The 21,619-nt window shown below is 40.0% G+C and overlaps 1 protein-coding gene across 1 annotated transcript in view; it reads right to left on the bottom strand.

The window, feature by feature from the left end:
* SELENOF (selenoprotein F) overlaps positions 1 to 21,619 on the bottom strand; it is a 35,839-nt gene that overhangs the window by 2,464 nt on the left and 11,756 nt on the right. Inside the window, exon 3 of the mRNA XM_074962240.1 lies at positions 7,644 to 7,707. Coding sequence (XP_074818341.1) covers positions 7,644 to 7,707 — 64 coding nt within the window. The remainder of the gene's footprint in view (positions 1 to 7,643; positions 7,708 to 21,619) is intronic.

Here is a 21,619-nt window from a genome sequence, read left to right as displayed (position 1 = left end):
TATAAGGTAATTAAAAAAAGATTTAAAAATTGCTAATGCACTTAAATACAATTCCTATCTAAGTGTTACAAGATGGGATTTCCTGCTAGGAAATATGGTATCTGTGATGCAACAGCTTTCATTGAGTCAACAGTACTGTTTTACCATGGGAATAGTGAAAAAGCAAAGTTTCTAAATCACTCAGATAATAACTACAGTGGTATATATTCACTACAGCTTTCCTTTGAGAAGTTAAGCTTCATTCAAGTAGTAGCATCAGGATTTGTGCAACTTCAAACTATATACAAGAATAATTAATTTAGAGTATCCTAATATATAAGAGGACTCCACATACCCTCAAATACACCTAACAGACTGGCTACTAGCAACAACTGTACCATATATATTGTGGTAAATATAGGAAATAGGAATTATTTTCAAATAAAATGAGTGCAAACACACAACACTGGACTGAAATCAGCGATACTACTTAACATGGGGGGAGGGCAGAATTGGGCATGAAATTAGTACTACTGGCAGTCAGTTTGACAGCAGAATAAAAACATTCAGATGAACAACATTATGAGAAACAAGAACTTAATTTTCTAGTCAGCAAGGTCACAAGACAGAAAATCAGTGCAGAAGTAAGGGGATCTACCAAGACTAACGAACTACTCAAGATTTTATTCAGCTTATCACATAAGGAACATTTAAGCCTTTAGTTTTCAAAGGGAACATTCAAGAAGTGATATATTGCACAGAAGAGTAAAAATAAAACTTCATCCTATTATGTTTGGACATTTGAGCCTCATTTATAAAGGTAAGATACAATGAATTGTTGAGTAAATGGCAAAAAAGCATTGGCTAGTAATATGTATAAATCATTCTGAATAGGAAAGTATGCAGAATTAATTTCCTCCAGCAAGGACACTTCTGTAAAAATATAAATTTGGGGGGTGGGAGCGAACATAACATAGTCCTGCTTCAAAACCTCCATGATGACCCATATCATTTTATGAAGAGACTAAACTACAAAAGATGAAGTGCACATCTAGACTTTAACAGGCTCAGTCATTTTCCTTGTGAGACCTCAACTCTGGAGAAAAAAGTAGTAGTTTATTAATGTGGATGGCATATTGAGGACTATACATTTCTATGAAGAACAAGTACTTCACAATAGCAATTTGATAGATTACAAAGAACTAAAGTTTTCAAAAACCAATTCAAGATATCTGGAATGAGGCATGTGATCACAAAAATGATGCAGGTTGTGCATCTGTAGTTTCCCACTCGGCATGACTAATAAATCGGTTACATTTCTGATTTGGAGAGCACTGTTTTTGACTTTTCCTACTGCAGGTGTTTATTTTATCTGAATAATCTGGCAAAGGAAGACTGTGATAAAGGGCAGTGAGTATTTAGGGGCAGTTTTTGGAACAAAGGCCACATTGAAAATAGAAGGGATTTTACTAAATAACTGCAAGATGCAAGTCTTAATCAATGGGATTTTGTGAAAAAGTAGACATTTCCAATATTTAAGAATTGGGTTAAGATTTCTGTGTAACAGATTTGCTGGGAGTGTACCAATGGCCTGATTAAAACCAGTCTCATAAGGAGGTGAGCTGGATGTTCTCCTGCTGATCAACTGAATGCATTGGGAAAGCAGCAACATTCAATGAATGTCTTTATTAGAACAATGGAAAGAATGTTAATACATTAAATATCACAATTTTATCTCCTTAATGAACAAAACAGGGCTACCACTGAAGTTCTACCTTAAGGTAAACTGATTACCTACAGTGATTAGTTAATTTGAAAGTTTGTGTGCAGATGTAAGAATAATTAGACTAGTCAGTCAAATGGGAATACATTTTCTGGCTTTCTACTGTGAATTAATACATTTAAATGATCATACAGAAAAGGTTTAATATTTAGAGTAGAATTTTGTCCAATCTCACTTAGTACAAATTGAGTAGAGTGTGCGTGTGTCCATAACAGAACAATTTGAGGAACGTTCACCAGCATTTTTGCTAGTACCACTGAACAAATATTGGCAGAAAAATATTTTTCTCTATACCTAAAGCTGTTTATATGACAGATAATGGGTGACTCTGGAAGTATGTACAAAGACACTTATTTAAAATGTTTCTGGAAGTTTTTTTTTTTTTTTTTAAATATAGTGTGGTCTAGTCAGTAAGCAACCAGTTTTCCAAACTGAATAACTTGCTGGGACTAAAGGTATTTCAGTCTCTCATACTCTTAGGTGCTTAATATCCAGTGACTACATTTTGAGCTTAATCTAGCGAGACAGATTTTAAAAAACATTTCTTGAATATTGACCTTTTCCTAAATTAAAAACAGCATTTGAAATTAACTACTGTACTATTAAGAGTTCCATTTGATGTATTAGTACCAGATAATCTATTATTTTGTACCAGTGGTTAAATAATGGTTCCTCTCCTTATTGTATAACTTTATTTTTATACGATTCACTTTATTTCACAAACAAAAACTTTAAAACTAGATCTCTGTATGGTGAACATCATCTCTGGCCAAACAGAAAAACAAGACAGAGGTAGATTTCAGAGTAGCAGCCGTGTTAGTCTGTATTCACAAAAAAGAAAAGGAGTACTTGTGGCACCTTAGAGACTAACCAATCTATTTGAGCATAAGCTTTCGTGAGCTACAGCTCACTTCATCAGATGCATCAATAATAATAATGCATCGGATGCTCAAATAAATCGGTTAGTCTAAGGTGCCACAAGTACTCCTTTTCTTAAGACAGAGGTACTGTGCCATCAGATTTAATTGTAAGCCAAGTGATAAAATTTTAATCAATGTTTTATATGTACTTAAAGAACTTGGTCATCTACAGAATTAAACATAGTAATTTATGTAATTCTAATACATTCACAATCCACCAATTAGTGCTGCCATCTTGTGTATACTCTGCAAGAAAAAAATCTTAGAGGGAGCCATCAGACAGGAATCAAACTGAAGTGAGCATTTGTAATGAGAGCATTGGCAATGACAGGTTACACAGTTCAATATAACCTAAAAATACCAGCACTCCTGAAGCTTCAGAAGCAGCAGTATGACCTTCAGTCAACCTCACTTCTGTAACAGTCAAGTCACAACTGGAAATATATAGAACCCTTAGATAAATTTAAGGTTCCCAAAATGTTAAAATTTAAGGTGGAATCTCAAGATAAAAATGATCTTTACTTCCTGCCAAAACAAACGGGCAAGTATAGTAAAAAACTTAAGGTACCAATACTTGAGAATCTGAGAATAAATTCAAATTAAGTAAATTACTCCATTGTGCTTCTAAATATTTTACAGTATGTTGGAACAAGCTGAACGCTGGTTGTATCAAAACTGGTTTGAAGACGCCAGTTATGATGCCTTTAGATCTCATAACTATATGGAAGTTCATGACCAAGAGAAAATTATGTACCTGTAAAGGTTTGTCAATCTTTCCTCTGTTACCATTGTACAAAAGAAGAGTTGCCAGACAAATGCAAGTATTTACTGGCAGGCTCCCAAGCTTCAGTCATGGTATGTCTATACTGAAGTCACTGCAGATTACCAGACATACCAGAGCTAGCTTTAATTTACCTAGCTTGTGTACCCGGAACACTGAAGCTACAACAGGGTATGCTCCTGCGTGGGCTGTACAAACCAACCTGGAACCCGGGTGATTACTTGCATGACTAGCTCATGCTGAAGCATGTTTTGCCATAGCTTCACTGCTCTAGTACTGGAGCTAGCTAGATTAAAGCTGACTCTGGTATGCCTACATAAAGGCGCAATCGCACCCGGTGATTGCAATGTAGGCATACCTTCAATCATTTTAAAAAGCAAACTAAATTTAGTAGAATTAAAGAAACTTACAAACTTGTTTTGAAAAAACAAGGATTAAGAGAGAGGATTCTTGATTACTAATGTGAGCCAGCTTCCAGGAAATTAGATTCTAGAGATCCTGAATGAAAAACTGATTTTAATACAGACTAACACGGCTACCACTTTGAAAGCTGATTTTAATTAGTTCTCTTTCAGGATAATTATCCCCAGCCCCTCTATGGAATGTCTTCCTGTACGTTCACCATTATTTCCCAAAATGGGTATAAATTGTAGGGGACTAAAGAAACAGGATGTTGAAGTTGGTTTTAACTGAAGATAAAGTCTCAGGAGAAGGAGCCTGGGCTTTTCATTAGAGGGTGGAGTGAGGAAGAAGAGTGTTTGGAACAGTATGTACACTGCTATTTTAAGATAGGTTGATAGAACAAAGGTCATTTTATATCTGTGCAGGCTTAATTTGGCCCCCTGGTGCATATGCGCTTTGATGGATAGTGCTCAGTTAATGAGCAGCTGGACTTGATAACTTCAAGGTTCCTTCTAGCCCTTCATTTCTAAGATTTTCTTTTATCCTCATTGTTTAGTGTGTGGCTCCATGCCTTATTTATTGCACACTATTCAAACCCTGCTCTGAAGACAGAATGATTTCATCTGGGGCTTTTCTATGGTGCTCATCACTTAGTTTGTGAAGCACTCATACTATATTTATCTTCGAAATCCTTGTTAAATGGGGATATGTGGAGAATGGAGTTACCAGTATTTAATAATCCTATGCACTTCATGCCATTATTCAGGCACAATCATATCGAGGAAGGTCACCAGGGGAAACAATGAGCAATCTACTAATTGGGAAAAGTGCACCAACCAGGCTAGGAGGTTTAGTTTTGCCCTGGCCCAAGGCTAGCATCAAAGGGGCACTAAGCTAGTAAAAACCCAGCCTAGTGAGGAAAGGGGGTGAACAGGCAGTAGCAGCTGGACAGAAGTCTGACAGAGAATAAGCCACAGTCTCCTCCAGGCCAGGAGCAAGGGGTCTGGGCTTAGTGGAACTTACTTCCCCAAACCTTGCAAGGAAAGAATGGAGCTAAGACCCAGGCAGACAGGCTTTTTGTTTGTATAGCTTTGCTTGATGAGTAAGTAGTGCTTTGTTTTGAAGAAACTAGGACTTTAATCAGCCACAGGCTCCTGGAGAAAGAGGGCATGCAGGTGCCAAATACTGTCAGGCCTGTCTATTTATAACAATTTGTAAATGGGTGCATCCCAGAGATGCAGTCTCAAATTGGTAGGATCACATGGTTCTGTCCAGAGAGGAGTTAAAGTAGTGAAACATATCACCAGACAGGTGCACCTGAAGGACTAAAAACAGTCTGAAGTGCAGCTCACCTGTAATGGGACAAGGGGGAAGATTCTCATTTTACTGATGAGAAGGAGCTGAAGCACAACAAAAAAGTGTCCAATTCTGGTTGCCCATTTTAGATACCAAGAACCTGATTTTTCAGAATACTTAGCCTTACACAGCACTTCAAAGAACAGCTCCTATCAACATCAGTTGCATCTTAAGTGATCAGCACTTGTGCAAATTAGATCCTAGGGTCTTACCTCAGACACCGAAAAAGTGAGGAACACAATTAGTTACCACCTGTGAAAAGTCTAGATTAAGTGATATAGGAACCCTACAGCAGAAGCAGGGATAGGATCCAGTTGTCCATGGCAGCATTCAACTGCCTTAACCATAAGATCTTCCTTTCTCTTGCTGCAGTCCCCTTTTCCGAGTCACTACACACTTTTCTAACATTGCAAATAAAGCAGGGGTTCTACTACCTCTTTCACCACACAACCCTGATTCATCCCCTGAGCTGGACCATCTTGTGCACTGAATCAGGCAGGGGTCCTGTGGAAAATATTCGGATTTGATCATATAATTAGATCATAATGCATATATACAAGGGACCGAGTTAATACTGCTCAGGCATTAATGCAACGTTAGTTCTGGTATTTCCTAGCCTGAGTGCTTGACTTGGCAACCTTGATGTTCTTTTAATGTAGTTTGTGTGTAATTTCCTAGCTTTTTAAGAAAGTCAACTGAAAACACAATTCCAACATGTCATTGTATTGACACCCACATGAGGTCATCAGCAGGGTTGGAACCTTTAGATTCGCCTCAAACATTTGGGACTGCAGCTAAGTGAGTAACTGATAGCAACATCCTACATGTGGACCAGCACTAGAGGGGGATGAGATACCCACTTTGCCAGTAGTTTCACAGATATTTACTGACAGCAGAGGAATAGTGAAACTTCCACCACCGGGTTCTATTCTAGGCTTTTGGAGCAGGTGTGTGTTCTAGTGGGGACAGAGTCTTCAAACACATCTCCTCCAACCTGTCCCAGCCTCCTAGCCCAGCTGGTACCTCCCCTCCCACCTGATCTGCCTCTCCATCCCATCTCCACAGACTCCCAGTCCCCCGCCTCTCGCTGCTTATGCAATCTGTCTCCTCTTACATTCCCTCCCTCATTCCATGCTGTCCCAGTCTCCATCTCCCCTTCCCAATAATCTACCTCCTGTCAGGCTTTTGTTCAAGCTTTTATTTAAGTCAGGCATCTTCCTCCTCCACATTGCCTTTGCTCTTTAGACCCCTTTTTAGTACCTCAAGTGCTCCTTGCTCCCACTTCCAGTGCCCAGGCATCCCAGCTGGGAGCAGCATTTATAGGGCAAGTCCTAGTGAGCTTCTGCAACCCGGGAGCTGAGTTACTCTGTGGGGTTTGTGCATGTACAGTCTGGTCAGCACTAGGACCTGAGAGAGTCTGGCGCATGCACTGTTGGTTGTAGGGATGGTACAAGTACAGTACAGTCACATGTAGGAACTGCAAGAGTCTTCAAGCTTGTGCAGTGAGGATCAGAATCTGTAGAGATTTTGTTACTAATGCTGAAGCCTGTAGCGTGCAAGTCCAAACAGCAATTTCTCAAAGCCTTATAGCTTGGCCAAATTTGGCTGGACTTCCTTAGGGATAGCAAAAGCATATCCCTTACACAAAGGTTGCACCTCTGCAAGTTTCAAGTTCCTCTCCAAAGTAGGATGGTGCTAGAGCATTTCAAAGAAAAATTTTAACATGGGCAAAATTTATTTTGGCCGGGTCTCATTCTCTAAAATGGCTGACCTGTTTTTTGGCATGAAAAATGTCACTCCAAGTTTGACACAGTTATATAACATCTTCACATTATAAACAGCAAATGAAATATAGGGCAAACTTAATGGACAATGCTATCAGCCCTGCCTATAATAGATGTTTTCGGAAGACTGATTAGAAAGGATAGGTCCATCAGGATAAAAGTCCATAGCAGAAAGACGAAAGCTTAGGATAGATACTTCAAAAATACATCTAAATAAAACAAATTAAGAACTTACTAAATAGATGAAAGGGCTGCAGCCATTTAAATCCTCTCCCCTTTATAAACATATTTCCATATTGAAGTTCTTTATAGATTTAACCCTGAAACACGCTCACACTGACACGGTTTACCTTTTACACTACTGTATTCCAGCCATGCTAGTCAGCTTATCCACTGAGAGAACAGGCAGTTACATCAGGATTTGAGCTAAGAATAGTCTATAAAATGGCCAGCAAGCTTCATGTAACAATACAGAAAGTTATTGTGCTTTAGTTCCAGTAGTCTAGAGTCTATGGGACTCTCAATTTTTATCACTTTCCTATTAAATTCACAACTTGCTTTAAGAAAAAATACTATTTAAATAGTGATCAAATTTTTATATATATTTTGACAGAAAATTTAGTGGTACCTTTACTTACCCTGAACTTGAGGGAACCTTCCCAATTTTCATCCACACACTTCAAGAATAGCACCTGCATAGAGCTGCAATAGAAGAAATATTTTCTATTTATTAAGTTCAGACTACTAGTTTACTTATTTTTACATCTACTTAATTATCTTTGGGAAAATTCAGGAAATACAACAAAAGAAAATTCTTCCACAGTAAGATTAATTTACTATTAATTTTAGAATGGAAACAAATCTACTTTTCAGATATTCTATTAAAATGGTATTAAAATATTTTATTACAATAGATAACTAAGGGGTCACAGCCACTGCATGAAGACTGGCTAAATGCTAAGCTCCACTATGTCAAAAAGGAAGAAGCTATAACTCAAATTAGGAACAATCCTGACTCATTCAAACAAGTCTTAGTTCCTGAAATGCAGGAATGTTTTGTTGTGCATTTTACTTAGGGCTTGTCTTCATGTACAGCAGCTGCGCCGCTGTAGCACTTTAGTGAAGACGCTACTATGATAACGGGAGAGCTTCTCCCATCAGCATAGTTAACCCAGCTGCCCAAGAGAGGATAGGAGGATAGGTCCATGGGATAAACTGTCTACACTGGGATTTTTCACGCTCCTGAGCGACGTAGTTATCCTAATATTAGTCTGTAGTGTGGACGTGGCCTGAGTATCCATAGAGCTAGTAAACCTAGAAGAAAGTTTTCAATGCTATAAATAAATCAATTCTGAAGACTTCAGTGAAACATTTTCTAGATTTAGAACTAGTCACCTTTCTCTTAAGCCATTGGAATCCTCCTTGCAACTCAGGGCTTGTCTACACTCCCGCTTAAGTCGATGTAACTTATGTCGCTCAGGGGTGTGAAAAACACAACCCCAAGCGATGTAAGTTACATCAACTTAAAGTAGTGTCTAAACTGCACTGTGTCAGCCAGAGATGCTTTCCCGCTGACATAGCTTCCATCTCTCGTTGAGATGGAGTAATTATGTTGATGGAAAAGTGCTCCACCCGTGTAGCATTGTAACGAAGACAAGCCCTCAGTAGGTTTAAGAATCTAAAAAAAATATTTGAAACCAAGTAGATTTTTACTTTGAAAAAAGAACTATGTAAAAACAATATCTTAAACATCTTTTCTCTCCAATGACAAAAAAGCTTTTACTGCTTTCTGTTTTCACAACACTAAGATACAACGAACTACAAATTCTGTTGCATCTTGAATATAAAGAATTCTGTTGCTAATACACATTTCTAGAGCTCTTTGGGCTCAGTCAAGCTGTCTGCCTTCCATCTTTAAATCTCATGCATCATAACTAAAGGTTCTGTAGGCCAAATGATGCCCCTCAGTGATAACTCTGAAACACAACTGCTTTTCAGTTCAAGTTCAAATATGTTACACCTGGGCTAACCTACTGAAGGCTGACAGTTAGAAAACAACATTCTCTGTTTACAAGTAAAAAATGTGAGTGAGACAATGAAGGACCCATACAATCCAGTTTTCACAGCAGAATTGCATAAGATTTGATATAAAGTGCACTGGTTATATATTTAACATTTGTTGGCTTGATTCTGAGCTTGTAATTAACTTAGTCACCACTGTATGATATTCAATTTTAATTTATTACTACTTCTGCTGAATTAGTGACTGGCCACAAAGTAAATTTGTGCATAGTGTTACAGATGTCTCAAAATAATGAACAGCGACTATTTAGGCTTCATTACCTACAATAAGCATTACAAGGTTGACTTAAGGATGGATTTGCAGCTTAGCTTCTGAACCTCTTTCTTGAATATAGGTCAAACAACATTTCTTTCATAATTTTGTAGATTAACAAATCTTAAAGTATGTTACTATTAGCATTCATAGAGACAGAGAGATTTTGTATGATCTGTATTAATCAGTCATTTCAACAGGAAACTGAACCAAAAATGTTAAAATAAATCTACATTATCTGCTCAGTACTGCATCCTGAAAGTTTGCTTTGATAAAAGCACTTTTGACCATATTTAAATTTTAAGTTGAATCTGGAAATGAAGTTCTTAAAATTAGCATTTTGCCTCCTGCTAAAGACCTCTACAGTCTACACCTCTGTAGAGCAGCATTTGCGATTAGCAGTGCTGGGTGCCTTCTAACTTCAGTTTTAAATCATGGAGTGACACTGATTTAAGTAAAAATAACTTCATTGATTAAACATTGTATAAATACAGTTTATATAATATTAGAAAAATGAAATTCACAAACTTAAATCTTGGTGTTCCATATTCCCAATAAATGTCATTACAAATCAAATACTGCTCATGCAAGCCGAGCAGTATCTGAATCAAGCTGTTCTTTTTACCTGGTACATCAACAATAATTCTGGATTTAGACTTCAGATAGCATGTATATTGATGCATGAGGCAAAATAGATTGAGAAGTGCTTTGCCATCCTTATCTTGGCTTTAAGTTCGACAGCAATAAACTTGTTTTTCCTGTTAAACAAGTTTAGAGTAAATGGATGGGATTATGAAACAGATATGGGAAGTAACAAGATGCCTCTCTAATCACTTTCTGACTATATCCACATCTTTACATTTGCACATAGCAAAGTAAAGTATCATCGACAACCTCTGTCAACAGCTTCTAGATCTGGTTGTTACCAACTATAATTAATTAGTTGTAATCACGTGTGTAATCCACATAATGTGTAAACTAACTTTTTAAAGTTAACCACTCCCCTCAATCTACATAGCAAATACTAAATACTGCATGTATATATTGAAGTCCAACTGTGCTACAGAAAAGTTGATTCATGTAGAGACAAAACAACTGCTCTGTGCCATTTTTCACGAGATGATTAGACGAAGTCAATCAACTTCATTTACAACTCAGGACAAAAGTTACTTTTGTGAGATATAGATCCTTTGCACCATTTAAAAGCACACAGTGCTGTACTTGTTAACATCTGCCATCACATCATAACCAGACTAGAGGAATGAAATCCACCACACTTGTTTGTGTACAAATTCCCTATGTTAAAGTATTATTCAGAAAGAACATAAGGGAATGATACACCACTCTATATTATAGCAGAAGTATACACATTTAATTTGACTCCTTTGTTCGTTACACAATGCTTTTTTTTAAAATGTGTTGGCTCATTTTAAAAAGAATACTTCACTTGCTTTTAGTCTTTATGAAAGTCATTTTAATGACACAGAAAATAAAGGACTTCCTACAACCCACTATAGTGTCCATTTTAAAATTTGAAATAAATTGCTGTTATGGTTTCTAGGCTGATTTACGTATACCTTGCAAGCAGAAGTTATTTAAACATTCTCAATATCTCTTCCCCCACTAAGGGTTATCATGACATTAAAATCTGAAGCTCTCTCTCTGTTTTACAGGGCACCAATTTCAGTTAAGATTTCACTTAAAAGCTTTTTTTTTTTAAAGCACTTAAATGCTAATGTAGAAATCATGGCCCTTTAAATTTAGAGAGACAGAATGTCATTATGACATAAGCAAAAATGGTTCTTCAGAAAACAGTGCACATTATATATAGAATGTCACTCACAGGAAGATACCAAAGGGTTTTACACTGGTACAAATCATTCACCACTGAAATGCAAAGAAGCCAACATAAGAGCTTTTCTGGAGCTGAACTGAGGAGTAATTTCTTCCAGTGAAGTTCCCAGTCACTTGTAAATAAGTTCAGTGGACATAATCCAATTAGCCAGTTTCCAGTTTGAGTAAGAGCATGTCTACACTGGTGGAGTTACAGCACCACTCAGAGAGCACTGAAGGGAAACCGCTGTTGTATGTTCATACTGTCAGCTGCCTGCACAATAGTGTGTTCATACTTGCGGCACTTGCAGCTGTATTCTGAGTGTTGCACTCTGGGAGCTATTCCACAGAGCATTTCTTCCTCTTCTGCCACTAAGAGTTGTGAGAAGACGAAGGGGGTCCTGGGGCTTCCTGGGTCCTGTCCCAATGCCCTGTGATGCATTGCTTCGTATCCCAGCAATCCCTATGCTTCTGTTTCTGCTTTCAACTACCTGAGAGGTGGTTCCAAAGAGTATTCTCAGTGGTAGAAGAGGACAGGACAAGGAGTAATGGCCTCAAGTTGCAGTGGGGGAGGTTTAGGTTGGATATTAGGAAAAAACTTGTTCACTAGGAGGGTGGTGAAACACTGGAATGCGTTACCTAGGGAGGTGGCAGAATCTCCTTCCTTAGAAGTTTTTAAGGTCAGGCTTGACAAAGCTCTGGCTGTGATGATTTAGTCGGGGATCGGTCCTGCTTTGAGCAGGGGGTTGGACTAGATGACCTCCTGAGGTCCCTTCCAACCCTGATATTTTATGATTCTATGTCTGCATTTGGCGCCATCTTTCAATGGTTTGTGTACTGTACGCTCTGCCTCTTCTGCAGGAATGGATCCCGAATTGTTGACCAGTATACTGCTCGCTACACGTCATGGAGTGGCAGTGGAGTTATTCCTTAAACTACAAAGGCAAGAGGAGTGCGACATTGATCTTCCCATGCGTACTACTTACGACCAATGTTCCCTCTAATTTTTGACAGGCCACATGCGCAAAAAATTTGTGCAAATTTTTGTGCGCACGGTAATTCGCCATGTGCGCGGGGGTTAGGATCTGTGTGTGTGTGTGCGTCTGTACAGCTTAGAGGAAACAGTGCCTACGACATGAGATTGTGAATGCCGCAAGCAGAGGTGCTGACCACAGTGGAACACTGCATTTGGGCTCGGAAAACAAGCACTGAGTGGTGGGGATCATATAGCGACACAAGTCTAGGATGGTTAGCAGTGGCTGCAGAACTTTTGGATGAGGAAAGTCACATTCATGTGACTGGGAGATGAGCTTGCCCCAGCCCTGCGGTACAAGAACATGAGAATGAGAGCTGCCCTGCCATTGGAGAAGCATGTGGCAACTGGACTGTGCAAGCTGGCTACTCCAGAATGCTACCGATTGGTTACTAACCAGTTGGGAGTGGGAAGGTCAACCATTGGACTCATGTTGATGGAAGTGTGCAGGGCCATTAATTGCATCCTGCTCTGAAAGAGTGACACTGGGCAATGTGAGTGACACTGTGGATGGCTCTGAAAAAATGGTCTTCCCTAACTGCGGACGGGCGATAGATGGCACGCATATTCCACTTCTGGTACCAAGCCATCTAGCCCCTGACTACATTAATCGCAAGGGGTATTTCTCAGTGGTTCTCCAGGAGCTTGTGGATCACCATGGGTGTTTCACAGACCTTAACACAGGCTGGTCTGGAAAGGTGCATGACACATACATCTTTTGGAACACTGGCATGTTCAGGAAGCTGCAAGCAGGGACTTTCTTCCCAGACCAGAAGATCACTGTAGGGGAAGCTGAAATGCCCATTGTAATCCTGGGAGACCCTGCTTACGCCATAATGCCATGGCTTATGAAACCATACAGGAGGCAACTTGACAGCAGCAAGGAGCAGTTCAACAACAGGCTGACCAAGTGCAGAATGACCGAGCGTGCTTTTGGCTGGCGCCGTCTCTATGGCAAGCTGGACCTGGCAGATGACTATTCTTATGCTTATAGTCATGTGCTTTGCGCTCCATAATAATTGTGAAGGGAAGGGTGAAAGCTTCACCCAGGGCTGGACCTCAGAGGCTCAGTGCCTGGAGGCTGAGTTTGAACAGCCAGAGACCAAGGCTAATAGAGGGCTGCAATGCAGGGCCATAAGGATTAGGGATGCCTTGAGGCAGCAATTTGAAGCTGAAAGCCACTAACATTTGTTGCTATGCTCGGGCGTGCAGTGCTTGTAATGCTAGGAGGTGGCTGTGATTGGTGCAGACGATGCAATATGAAGGTTTAACATAACTGTTGCTTTGCAGGGCTCTGTTTGCTATCAATTAATAGAATAAAGATTGCTTTCAAACCAATACAAAAGTCTTATTAAAAAAGAACAAGCGAAGGAGAGAGTCAAAACAAACAAAAAAACATCAGCCATGAGGGGAATGGGAGAAAAGAAGGTCTCTGGAGGAGATGGGGTCCTGGAACAGCTAAAGATTTGTGTATGTCTAGGGATCATATCCAACCTTCTCCTTTGGAGTACAATGCAGCAGGTACTGTAGTTCAGCAGGGCCAAACAATAGAGGGATGGGTGTTGAGGGCAGTGGGTACTGGGAGTCCACAGTGCTGGACTGTGAAGTGGGGGGGAAAAAAGAGTGGAATGCCGTGGGTATAGACTGGAGCCAAGAGGTTGATGAGTGTGTTGGCGGTGTCTGGGGGGAGCATGGGAAAGAGTTTTGTGACAGTGGCTGCAGGGGAAGGCGGGCATGGAACTGCTTGGTTTGCAGTGCTAGTATTGCCTGGAGCGTGTCTGCTTAGTGCTCCATAACATTTAAGAGCTCCGCCGTGGCTTCGTTCTGGTGTGCTGCGTTCTCCTTTGTCCCCCTTATTGTCCCGCCACTCCGATTTGTTTCTCAGCTGTGGAGCGCAACATAACACGTAGAAAGTCCTCCTTAGTTCTTGGCCGCTTTCTAATTCTGCACAGCTGTTCAGATGCTGATTAAAGAGGGAGGCTGGGCTCCCAAGGTCATCTCTGAAGTTTAAATGCAGTATTTTACAGAAGCAGTATTGTCTGCAACACGCACAACACTGATTCAGTGATTTAAAACACAGCCTGTACTCACACCTGTCACTAACTGTCTGACCCCAGGCAAGCGCAGATGAGCCCCAAAATGCTGAGTAGCCCCAGGGGCAGGGCAAATCACTCTTCCTGGACCCTGCTGTACACTGGACATTTGAGCTCTTGTGGAGAGACAGTACTATGGGGGGGGGAGCCCTGATAATCATTCCTTCCCACAGGATGTGATTATGGAAGCTACCTCACTGTTGAGGGTGAGCAGGGAATCAAGGGAGGGTCTTCTCCAAGACACTGGCTTCTGCCATGGCCCCATACGGATTGCCTGTGTGCAGCAACAGTGTTACAGGAGTAACAGTGTAGAAAGCTGCTTTACTGCACAGAAACTTGCCAGTGTAGACAGGGCCTCTGACAGAGCTTACATCTAAATGAGAAAAAACTACCATAGACTCTGTAGTGAACTGAACATAACCTCTGCTTTCTCAAATGAAATACAGCACCTCAATTAGCACAGATCACCCCCATCATCATGCTATGGGTTTAGATCAATGCTAACTTAGAGAGTTTTGCATTGCCAGCTAATGAATAGTCAACATTACTTTCTATTGCACCTATGATTTCAATGCAAGTTTTCTATCCAGATGCTGACCTGGCATGATCTTGTTTAGACTGACATCTAACTTGAACATAGCTTATAATTTTATGGCTATTTTTAGAAACATAAAATGGATGGTTGAGATACGATAGTCAACTAATAAACAATCTTTAAATATCCAGATACTGATAGCAACATTTTGTAAAATAAAAAAATGACTTCTGAAATCAAAAACTATTGTCGCATTTGCCTATCTATTGCGCCCACTGGTTTAAAGACCTTGACAAATTTTTTTTTAAAGAAGTAGTGGGAATAAGAATTCTGAACTCTAACAAAAGAGAAGTCACCAACAAATAATACTCGAGAGAGAGAGAGAGAGAGAGAGAGCGCGCGTTGAGAATTTCCAGTTACCTCAGTTACAAAATGTATAAGCTGGTAAAATAATTCATCAAGCTATCTCTTTACAACCAAATTTGACTGACACTGCCTTACATGAAATTGGAATTCTAAATCAGGTTCTTTTTCTAATTCATTTTTATATTTTTTTTCCACACTTACATTTGAAATCCTTTTTTGTATGACAGCAATAATTAGTCTCAATTTGAGGATATTATAACATATAGACAAAACTAAGGTAATTGATTTAACAATCATACATTGTACTCTTTGGAGCAGGTCATTAAAACAGATTATAGGTTATGCATGTTGCCAAAATGACCCTAATCTTCCCGGGAGACACAAAATTCACAGGAATCAGTAGAATACAAGGAACTAGTAGGAGAACCTTGTTCCAGGGGCATTATGAATTATTGCTCTGTAAAAGAGAGCCACCAAAAGTCCATTTCTGCATAATTCCTAACATGGCATCAGACTAAATCTGCTGACAAAAACCACTCATATTCAAACCTCACCCAGGGATGTGGGGCAGAGGGGGGAGAAGTCAGGCTCTCAATGAGAGCTAAGAATGTAAAGGTCAGAGGGTCAAAAGGCACTGTTGTCTGGTGGTGTTCCTGTATTCGTGGCCATGTGTATTCAGAGGAATTTGCCTAACAACCCTTGTAGCAGAATTCTGCTGCAGAATCTAAGCTTTACTTTATTTTAAGCTTAAATTCTTGCCTTTGATTTTTGAAAGAGCCTCTCAAACACAGAAAACAAATACCAGTTAACAATCCTTAAGATAAATGAGGGCAATTTTTCTCTCTGAGCTAATGACGACTATCAGACAAACACTGCTCCTCATTTTAGCAGAAACATCTAGTTCGTGAGTGTCCAAACACTCACCTCTTTGCTAACCAGTTGCCAAAACCTTCAACTTGCCTAACAACTTATGCAGTGTAGTTATGCCTCGTCACTACAAAAGTATGAAGCATACTGAAAGTTTAGAGACAGTGTAAAATTGAATATTACAATCAGGACAGTGTTAACACACATTCATATTTAATCAACACATTTCTTGACTTACTAAAAAGAACTGGTGGGCCTTGCTGCAGAGTTTAGGTTCATCTTATCTGTAATATTTCAAAATTGTGTACACGAAAGACCAACCAGCTGCCTTACGCAATTCTGGCAGAGAGTTAGCAACAGCTTTGGACTGAGGTCTTATTCATGAAACAGGTGAAAGACCCTATGCTACACAAGACCAGAAATTCCATTGGATTATGGTGGTCTTGAAGGTCCCTAGACCAGCCCCTTCCCAAAGCACCACCTCTGACTTTCAAGAGAACAAAAAATTAAATTTCATAGTTCTCAGGTAGAGTGAAGGGTCTCATTGTCCCAGAGGTGAAAACCATTCATTACTAGAGCACTACCAATTTCACAGCTGTGAAAAAGATGTCACAGACTGTGAAATCAACCCTTCCCCATGAAATCTGATCTCCCCTGCTGCTTGGAGCCAAGGGCTCCTAGCTGCTAGTCTGGACACGCTGGGGCAGGACAGGAGTTGTCCTTCCCTTCTATGGCTGCTCTTTGTAGGGAGATTAGACCCCCCCTCCAGAGGCAGCACAGAAATGAGGGTGGTACATCCTCACTTTTGCACTGCACCAGCCCAGGAGCTGGGCTCTGGGCTTCCATTCCCCACCCTGCACACACACTTTTCTCACTGCCGTGGCTCTAGGCACTGAGCTTGAGGCTTCCGCCCCCGACCCGGGACAGCCTGGGCTCGGAGTGACCCCGTTAGGGCTTCCACCCTGGGGCTTGGATGCCCATTTTCCCAGGGGAGCCCCAAAGGGGCTAGGGGCACCTGCCTTAATCTGTCCCTGGTGTGGACTAGCAGCTAGGAACCCATGGCTGGGGCACTCCCAGCAGCATGGGGGAGATCCTATCCACCTTCATCTCCAGGAACCTCCTCTAACTGTAGGGAGCTCTGAAGGCAGCACAGAAGTGAGGGTGGAAATCTTGGGACCCCTTCTACAACAACTTTGCAACCCCACATAGTCCCATTTTGGGTCAGTACTCCCATGGCTACAAGACCATGCAATTTCAGCGGTAAACATCTGAAATCATGAAATTGACCAATTTAAAAACTTTCTGGCTGTGAAATTGACCAGAATGGACCATGAATTTGGTAGGGCCCTATTCATTACTAAAAGAATAGGGATGATGTCCACGTCAATGTTCCCTGAAAGACTGGGCACCTGTTGGAGGCGAGAGCCAAAGGGAAGCATGGCTAAGTGGATAGGAAATCATACTGGAACCCAGGGTTCCATTATCACCTCTACTACTGACTCAGTGTTAGGATGGACAAGTCACAACCTTTCTCTAGTGGTAAAAGTGGGGCTAGTGAGACTTGCCTACCTCTGTGGATGTTTGAGACTTATGGTGAAAGACAAATGCGAAGTAGCTATGTTGCAATTAAGAGCTAGATTTTTCTTAAAGTAGAAAACTAGAGGATATAGATGGATGTCTGGTAAACATTACTAGTCAAAACAAAAAAAAAATACAGATATCTATGTAACTAACAGATGTTGGCACACCACCATCCCAGAAAAGGACTCTGTGCTAGTCATCCCTGAAAATTAGTGAATAGAACCAGTTTTATTATTTTATACCAAGTTCAGTTAGTGTATGTAACTGAAGTAAAAAATTGGCAAAGTATGGGAAAATAGCAATTTTTGAGTCTCAACTTTAGAATCCATTGTCTAAATAATTTTTAATGTCTCAGGAGGGCCAGCACAGCATAATGATCTCTCACAAACTACCTCCTTATTCTCCAGGATTTTTTTTTTTAAATGAAAGCAGAGTCTAGCATGACTGCTAAGAACCTTGAAAATGTTAACAAATGTAAACAAACAGTTGTGTACTTGTTTGCAGAGTCAAATAATAACGTTGAGGTATGACTGTCCACATTCATTTCACTGTGTATTCATTCAGATGTTAACAGTAATACTTTAGGAAAAGACAAGGTTAGGTTAAGAGTTAGCTGACTACATCCTATTCTCTACTGTAGATGCAGATTCACAATTTTTTTTAAACCTTGCTTTCTACCCTTGATTCCCTCTGCTCTTCAACCTGTGTCCTAATGTAGACAAATGTTCCATGGCTATGTCTAGATTAGACAAAGAGGTCAAGGCTAGTCACCATCTTCTACCTACTACAGACACAGATTAGCATCTCTGATTTAGCTAACTGAGATCCACCTTGGTTGATCTTGTTGATCTCGTCCACCTAAAAGATGGTAAACTTGTCTGCCCTAAGAACACATTACCTAGCCCCAATCTCTCTTCCTAGATATATCTTTTGTCAACTTTGACTATTCCACTACTGAATAAAGCATTAAAGCACAGAGAGAGGATCATATTACTAAGAATTACAGTCAGTGGGTGGGCTTGGGAAGAGTACCATTTATTTAACGTCTTCCCTCCATTCCAATGTAGGAGCCATGCCAACAGAGCCGATGAAGTGAGCTGTAGCTCACGAAAGCTTATGCTCAAATAAATTTGTTAGTCTCTAAGGTGCCACAAGTATTCCTTTTCTTTTTGCGGACACAGACTAACAGAGCCTAGTGAGGCACCTAAATCCCATTAATGAGCCCAGAAGATCAAGGGTGTATTTGAACTTCACTCAATGGGAACCAAAGCCAAAGAACTCTGTGTGCCTAATCGCAGTTTGAACATCTACACAATATATTTATTAAGAAAGGCATCTCCTTTATCATCTCAAGTGGACAGAACATAGAAGATCATAACTACCTGACTTTTTGTCCCCAATTTGACCTGCACTCCCCTAAAAACAAAAACCATTTATTCCATATATGGACTGCACATGGAAACTAAGTGTGTTTAAAAAAAAAGTTGGAAAGTTGAATTATTTTGACCTTTCAGCCTTAACTAAGGAATTAAGGTCATGACTCAGTTGTTAAATGGTGAAATACAACACTCTCTCTCATTCTGCAATTTCGAAATTGCATTTGTAATAAAAGTAGGATAACTTAATGGGGGTACTGAACAATATCTAACTCGTTTTACATGGAAGTAAAATGTGAAAACCCCCACTCATGCAATGTATCAGAAGTGAGGGATAAAGCTTTGTAAAGCCACAATTTGATCCTCTCTAAAGTCAAACAAGGGATCTCACTAATGTGCATCAAGATATAGGATATACAAAGGATTTTTTGTGATGGGTGGGAAATAAACTAATACTGCCACTCACTAGCACAATTTAGGGGACCTGATTTTTACACCCATTTTACACTAGTGTAATTGCAGTGAACTCTTAACAATTCCTCAATTTACACCATCATAAGCCAGATGAGACTGTCTCACTAGAAACCATGTATTTAGAATATCCGGCATATTGACAAGAACAGAACTCAGGCTGCTTAGACTTAGACAACAATAGGCCTTATTTTGTTGTAGCACTTAATAAAACAGAATGAACCCAACTTAAAATGAAATTAGGTCACTCAAACATAGAATTAGCTCAAAGCATAAAATGCCTTCTATAATCACTCAACTACTCTACTGTAGATTCTTTAGGCAACTCAGATAAAGTGTTCAAAGTTTTTGTTCAAATTCTTCTCCCTTACTTCTTCCATCACCCATAACAGACTATTTAGAAAGTGAACAGTTACAGAAAGCTGGGGCTTTAAGAGGCTATTCTATAACTGAATCTTATATTAATACTAAACATCTTTAATATTCACAAACAAAACTTGGTTTTACATTAGAGCAACCTTAACTAATCAATAAACAAAACCAAAAATTAGTAAATATAAAGTTAGGTTCTAAAGTCAAGTCTCTCAAATTAGGAAATGCTAGAATAAATGTTGCCCACACAACCTTAATTTGACCCCCTTGTGAGTATGCATTATGATAGTCTAATTATATGATTGTTTTAACTTCACAGGACTCCTAATACGCTCAAATCTGCTTTGGCAGTGAACTGAGGTTGTGCAGTGAAGGGGCTTGTCTGTAGGGACCTCATTTGTTGCAGAAGTTGGCAGGTTTGTTGTGAATGAGGCAGGGGACTGTAGGAAGAGAAAAGATGGTCTTTGTAAGGGCAGTTGAATGTCATCTTGGAGATTTGGATTCTGTCCCTGCCACCAAGTTCCTATGTGATGCTAGGCATGTCACTTAGAGCGTGTCAATGCTGCAATTAAAAACCCATGGTCGCCCATATCAGCTGACTTGTGGGACTTAAGCTAAGGGGCTGTTTAATTACACTGTAGACATTTGGGCTCAGGCTGCAGCTCAGGCTCCAAGACTCTGCGAGATGGTAGCTGTAGCCCGAGCCCAAATGTCTATACTGCAATTAAACAGACCTTTAGCCTGAATCAGCTGGCATGAGTCAGCCACAGGTGTCTAATTACAGTGCAGATATGTCCTCACACAAAATTCACCCCAGTCACTTCTGCATGTAATTAAAGGCACTATCATAAAGTGCATGCACAAAGGGTCTGAATTAAGGTTTCCTGGGCAACATTCATTCTGGCATTTCCAAACTTAGCATGTTTGACTTTGCAACCTTTTCATCCTTAAACTTTATATTTCCTTTTTTTTAAAATTTATACATGAGTGCAACCTTAACTAGTTAGTATTTTTGTGAATGCCCTTTGTTAAATAGAAAAATGTGCTATTTAAATAACAAAACTTGTCTTCTCTGTATACTGGATTGCTACTATCTTTCTGCAGCTCCCTATTTCACCACTCATTGCCATGTTGACAAATACACTAAGTAATTCAACTGCATTCAAACAAAACACTTTTTAATACAATCTCAGTTTTGCTGCAACTTCTAAATTACTAGTGAGGAAACAGTAACTTGGATATGGTTTTGCAGTTTGGCTGTTCACATCTTGGCGCCAGTCAGTCCTACTAATTCTGGTGAAGATATACCCAGAAGAGGTTTCTGTTAATCAGGGGAAACCATCTGATCCTATTGGGATCCAGGAAGTGGGTGGGCGGAAACCTGCCCCCTGTTAAATGGTCCCCCCAGCCTAAGGGGGGGATCCACAGGACCTGGAAGCCAAGTTATTTCGGGGGACAACTAATAAAACCACAGGAACAGGAGTGCTGTCAAAGGGTCAAACAAAGGGAACCTGACGGGGACACCGAGCAGAAGATGGAAGGAAACGGCAAAATACTCCAGTGAGGGATCTCTTGCTGTGCCATATATGGACTGGGAAGAAGGCTTCAATTTCTGTTTCTTCAATCTCAAAAATGTGGGAAATGTGGGAAACAGAGAAGGCTGGCATCATCTTGCTAAATGTCACTAAATCTGAAGTACTTTTGAATCTTGTTCTGGTTTCCTTCTGCTTGTCAGCAATTTTAAGGGTTTTG

The sequence above is a fragment of the Natator depressus genome, chromosome 8 (genome assembly GCF_965152275.1).
Source record: "Natator depressus isolate rNatDep1 chromosome 8, rNatDep2.hap1, whole genome shotgun sequence".
Lineage (NCBI taxonomy): Eukaryota > Metazoa > Chordata > Testudines > Cheloniidae > Natator > Natator depressus.
Note: the sequence above shows the minus strand (reverse complement) of the source record. Positions and strands in the feature narration are given on the sequence as shown.